This window comes from Physella acuta, unplaced genomic scaffold (genome assembly GCF_028476545.2).
Source record: "Physella acuta isolate Inbredline_101_S28 unplaced genomic scaffold, ASM2847654v3 ptg000332l, whole genome shotgun sequence".
Taxonomy (NCBI): Eukaryota; Metazoa; Mollusca; class Gastropoda; family Physidae; genus Physella; species Physella acuta.
In genome coordinates this window covers 232,620-238,312 of record NW_026731851.1, presented here as the reverse complement: position 1 = coordinate 238,312, position 5,693 = coordinate 232,620, and the positions used below count along the sequence as shown (strand labels likewise).

The window sequence follows — 5,693 nt, the reverse complement described above, 5'->3', positions numbered from 1 at the left end:
GCCAAGAAACCTCCAAAAAATGCAGTTTTTGGCCCATATCTCGGCAACCAGACCACTTAGCGACTTGAAACATGTACCAATCGATTCCTGCCATAATTTAGAACAATATTGCCGAAGAAAGTTTTCAAAAATATCCTTTCGTTCGGTCACAAACATTTTTTTGAATTAATTAAAATTTGGACCGAATTAGTAGGCATATTTATCCAACCACACCACACGCGGCGTCACGTTCAATAGCTGCGCCATCACGTTCAATGGCTGCGTCATCACGTTCAGAAGGCGCGCAATGTTTTTTAGTCATGTAACTCTATTGTAAATAAAACATGTAAAATACTGAAAAAAAAAATTAATAAAAAACGTTTTAATAACTAACCAATGGTTTTACTAACCCTGCTCTTGATTTACGCTACGACAGAGCTATTTTTAGATAACATAAGGAAATTGCGCTTAAATGTCACTAGACTTTTTAAATAATTTGTTTTTTCTTCTTTTATCGCAGATATTGTTGATTGTTATTATAAACGACGACTTTTACATTATAATGCATATAAAATTATTTCTTTTTTTTTTTATCTTGCTTGTTAATTAAACCTTTACTCTCTCCCAATACTCTAGTCAATAGAATCTGGTTTGAATCGTGATTTTCAAAACAAATGTCTACTTTCTGTTTAAAATTTTTAACAATTGCACCATTTCGCACTAGAATGCACAACAATGACGTCATCAGGTCGGATTCAAACCGAGGCTCACATTAGTCATCACAAGGTAGAGGCTATACCCAGACCTATATTGCAAACACACCTAGTATTTTAAAAAGAAAAAAAAAAGAAAAAAAAAACACTGGGTGGTTGCAAGGTCTAAACGGTTACCCAGTTGGTGAAACAATCAGTTGTCTTCAGTTCACTGTGAGTTGTCATTGTTTTTCTTTTAGTCTACATTATAACAAAGTAAGTCGATAGTTATAGTTAAAATCTAATCTAGTCTACTTGTAACTTGTAGATCTAGACTAAATCTAGAATCTAAACTTTCTGTATTGAGTATTTAGAACAGCTTTCTCCGTCTAGAGATCTAGATCTAGATCTATGTGTCTTGCACATATTGTAGAACACAAAAATGGATGATGATATCATTTATGTATATTTTTTATATTGGTAGGCCTAGAATGGTGCGGTTATAAAGTATAAAGCAATGTTATATAATTATAATAACGACTTAGGCCTTAGATTTTTAGATTATTTATATTTTCGAATTTTAGACTGTTAGAATCGAGATCTAGAATGTTTGAAAGAAAACGTTGACTTAAGTGGCCTACACAATTTTTAAACTAAAGCTTCTAGCGTAAAGGTGATTTCCGCTCACTAAACTGGTGCTATTCCCACATTATTTATTTTTTTAATTTTAAGATTAAATTTAAAAAAAAAACCCCACACATGTGGTAGATGGGATGAGTGAGACGGGAGATTTAACAGAAGAGATAGTGTGGTCAGCACTATGCCTATTTCCCTAACGTAAGTTAAGTACCCATTAGAGCAGAGTGGACTCAGAGAGGTTCCATTGATTTGAACCCGGATTCGAACTCGAGACTCTCGAAAATTAGCAGTCTAGCTCTCTACCGCTAAGCCACGCCGTCCCAAATTTTATTAAGTAACTAAAGTACATTCAGAAAAGACAATATAAGGCAGGGCGAATGTAAAATACAATGTATTCCCAATGCTGAAGTGTTAAGCTCGACCAAATACACGTACTCTCTAGGTGAGTAGACTGCCACGTATCCCATTTGGGGCTCACACGTGCGTGATTTATTACCTGTCTTGTGTTTTAGCTGACCAGCCATGCATTACCTGATGAAAACAACCTGCATCCTGTTGTGTGTGTTCGCCGTCTTGCATACCAGTGCAGGTAATGAAGCTGACACAAATGAGTAGCTTGCTTAGAGTTAGCGGTACTTTTTCTTTAATCATACACCTAATACTAACCCTCTAGCCCTAGCCCTAGCCCTAGCCCTAGCCCTAGCCCTAGCCCTAGCCCTAGCCCTAGCCCTAGCCCTAGCCCTAGCCCTAGCCCTAGCCCTAGCCCTAGCCCTAACCCTTGCCCTAACCCTTGCCCTAACCCTTGCCCTAACCCTTGCCCTAGCCCTAACCATAACTTTCGCCCTAACCATAACCTTTACCATACCCATAACCCTAACCATAACACTAGTCCTAACCATGATACTAGACCTAACCATAACCCTAGTCCTGACATAACCCTAGCCTAAAACATAACCCTAGACATAACCATAACCCTAACATTAGCCCAGATCCTTACCCTAACTCAAACCTTGACTATGATAGAGAAAATGACGACAACAATCGATATTTATACAGCATTGCCCTGCCGTTGATTTTACATCCGTTTTTTTCCCTTTGAGATGTCCTTTACTTGATTTATTTTATTTGCATATGTTAAAACGCTCCATTAAATATGTTACTAATAAAGCATCAAGACTTATACGAGCCTAGTCTAGCAGTTACTCTAACTCGACAACTAACCCTAATCCAAATCCTGATCAGGCCATTTATTCTGAAAATAATCCCCTTTATAGCCCTTACCTTGCTTTAACAACCCTTCTAACGATCACTTGTAATTGTACTGCGTATTGTGTATATCCAGAAGAATTGATGCATTTCTTTTGACCAGATAATACTAAAGTTACAACCCCTGTAAGTTAGACGACCCGTTGTAAAAATCATAGCTGACCCTCCCCCTCCCCCCCTCCCCAAACTTGTTAAAGACCAAGCCAGCGCACGTGCCTGTGTAAATGTACACGTGCATGTCTGCTCTCCCCACCAGGTGTGTCCTGCAAGTTTGGTGACAACGAGTATGAAGCTGGTGATGAGGTACCCGGTTACTCTGAAGACGCGAGTGAGCAGTGTTTCTGTCGCGTGAAGGCTGGCAAGGCTTCTGTTGAGTGCATGTTCAAAGAGGATGAACCGATGTTCAGTAAGGATACATTAAATTTTTTATTTACCTTCTGGCTGTGTGTCTTTTTTTTGCTATCAAGTACATACAATACAGGCGTTTAACTAGGCATAGACTGAAACTAAAAATTACCATATTAACACTTTTAACCTGCATGTAGTATCATTCTTCTCTATTTGAAGTATTTACCTCCAAAGTCCACATAAGCACTATACCAAATTATATCCCCACCAACGTAACTACCAAGTTACTATCCAACCTAACCCACCCGTTAAACAACCTAGAATACCTACCTGTCTACCCAACAACTTAACTACCTACCAACCTACCATCTTAACCTACAAATTAAAAAAAAAACTAGACCAACTTAACTACCTACTCACCAATCTGCCGAAGCAACACAAAAATATACGAACACTGTATTATTTCCTACCTTGCTTCCGATAACGAACAAACTCTGTATACTTTTCTGATTACAACCCACGATTGTCAAAAGAATACTCCAGACGTCATAATTGTTTCAATGCCTGACTATCTCGAGCTAAAGTGTACTCATACTTACACATATACTCATACATGTACCCATACACGTATCCATACATGTACTCATACAGGTACCCATACATGTACTCATACAGGTACCCATACATGTATGAGAACCTGTATGAGTACATGTTCTAATACAGGTTCTCATACATAGTCTGTGTTTGTAGAACTGCTCCCTAACTTTATGTTTGCTTGTGCTTTTAGAACTGCTCCCTAACATGACATTCTGTTTGTTGTGTTTGTAGTTGAAGAACTGCTCCCTAACTTTATATTTTGTTTGCTTGTGTTTGTAGAACTGCTCCCTAACGTGACATCATGTTTGTTTTGTTTGTAGAACTGCTCCCTAACTTGACATTATGTTTGTTGTGTTTGTAGAACTGCTCCCTAACTTGACATTATGTTTGTTGTGTTTGTAGAACTGCTCCCTAACTTTACATTATGTTTGTTGTGTTTATAGAACTGCTCCCTAACTTTATGTTTGCTTGTGCTTTTAGAACTGCTCCCTAACTTGACATTATGTTTGTTGTGTTTGTAGAACTGCTCCCTAACTTTATGTTTGCTTGTGTTTGTAGAACTGCTCCCTAACTTGACATTATGTTTGTTGTGTTTGTAGAACTGCTCCCTAACTTGACATTATGTTTGTTGTGTTTTTAGAACTGCTACCTAACTTGACATTATGTTTGTCGTGTTTTTAGAACTGCTACCTAACTTGACATTATGTTTGTTGTGTTTTTAGAACTGCTCCCTAACTTGACATTATGTTTGTTGTGTTTGTAGAACTGCTCCCTAACTTGACATTATGTTTGTTGTGTTTGTAGCACTGCTCCCTAACTTGACGTGCTATTTCCCTGTGTTCCAGGAACTCTCCCCACTAAAAAATGCTCCTACAAAGGTGTTGAGTACGAGGATGGGGATGCCGTGCCCGATTACCCCAACAAAGAGGGATCTTGTTACTGTAAAGTACAGAGGAATAAGGCGCTCATTGACTGTTCTAAGGGAGAGACCATTTGCCAGTAACTTCTTGTTTACTTAGACGAGTTTACATATCTGCTAACTGCATGTTGTATCTGTGTCATATTATATCTCTGTTGTATTAATATAATACATGTATACATTTATTTTAGGCACTTGCGTGTTAAATGAACAAGGCTTTTCATCATAATGTTGGTAGGTATATTCATCTTATTAACAGGATTATCCAATTAATGAATAGAATTAGGTAAACACCAAAAACCTCATGACAAATAGCATACTAGTTACAAACCCCCCCCCTCTCCCTCAATACTTTGTTTATTGAAAAAACGAGAAGGATGTTGCAGCTTTAACTTATGGTTATAGGTGTGTATAAGAATTAAGGTGGATTAACTATTTATTATTCACGAGTATAGCGAAGGTTGTATTAAGTGCGGGTTAAACGATATCAATATCAGTTAGGCTACTGGCAGTGTCTTAGCCTAAGTATAGTGTCTTTAACTCTATGGTGTATGACATTCAGTGACCTGCTTGCTTGCAGGGTCTGTGTGGAGACTGCTATTGTGTGTGGACATATGAGGTGTGAGGACAACGGTATGGTGAAGACATCGGGGTGTGGAGGTGTGAGGGCGGAGGAGGTGTGAGGGCAGAGGAGGTTTGAGGGCAGATGTGTGAGGGCAGAGAAGGTGTGAGGGCAGAGGAGGTTTGAGGGCAGAGAAGGTGTGAGGGCAGAGGAGGTTTGAGGGCAGAGGTGTGAGGACAGAGGAGGTGTGAGGACAGAGGAGGTTTGAGGGCAGAGAAGGTGTGAGGGCAGAGGAGGTTTGAGGGCAGAGAAGGTGTGAGGGCAGAGGTGTGAGGACAGAGGAGGTGTGAGGACAGAGGAGGTTTGAGGGCAGAGAAGGTGTGAGGGCAGAGGTGTGAGGGCAGAGAAGGTTTGAGGACAGAGGAGGTTTGAGGGCAGAGAAGGTTTGAGGGCAGAGGTGTGAGGGCAGAGAAGGTGTGAGGGCAGAGGAGGTTTGAGGGCAGAGAAGGTGTGAGGGCAGAGGAGGTTTGAGGGCAGAGAAGGTGTGAGGGCAGAGGAGGTTTGAGGGCAGAGGTGTGAGGGCAGAGAAGGTGTGAGGGCAGAGGAGGTTTGAGGGCAGAGAAGGTTTGAGGGCAGAGAAGGTTTGAGGGCAGATGTGTGAGGGCAGAGAAGGTGTGAGGGCAGAGGAGGT

General features: G+C 40.2%; 1 protein-coding gene across 1 annotated transcript; it reads left to right on the top strand.

The window, feature by feature from the left end:
• Positions 1 to 746: 746 nt before the first annotated feature.
• Positions 747 to 5,126, top strand: LOC131940814 (uncharacterized). Its single transcript, XM_059299655.1, has 6 exons — positions 747 to 905; positions 1,823 to 1,899; positions 2,833 to 2,982; positions 4,367 to 4,520; positions 4,632 to 4,674; positions 5,021 to 5,126. Exons 2-5 carry the CDS (start codon positions 1,833 to 1,835, stop codon positions 4,648 to 4,650), a joined length of 390 nt encoding a protein of 129 aa, XP_059155638.1. The 5' UTR covers positions 747 to 905; positions 1,823 to 1,832; the 3' UTR covers positions 4,651 to 4,674; positions 5,021 to 5,126.
• The last annotated feature ends 567 nt before the right edge of the window (positions 5,127 to 5,693 follow it).

Excerpts from the sequence above, each read along its gene's own strand:
- LOC131940814 (XM_059299655.1), top strand. The coding sequence starts at position 1,833 with ATGCATTACCTGATGAAAACAACCTGCATCCTGTTGTGTGTGTTCGCC. Across the intron at positions 1,900-2,832 it reads CGTCTTGCATACCAGTGCAG|GTGTGTCCTGCAAGTTTGGT; the intron begins GTAATGAAGCTG and ends TCTCCCCACCAG. Across the intron at positions 2,983-4,366 it reads AGAGGATGAACCGATGTTCA|GAACTCTCCCCACTAAAAAA; the intron begins GTAAGGATACAT and ends CCTGTGTTCCAG.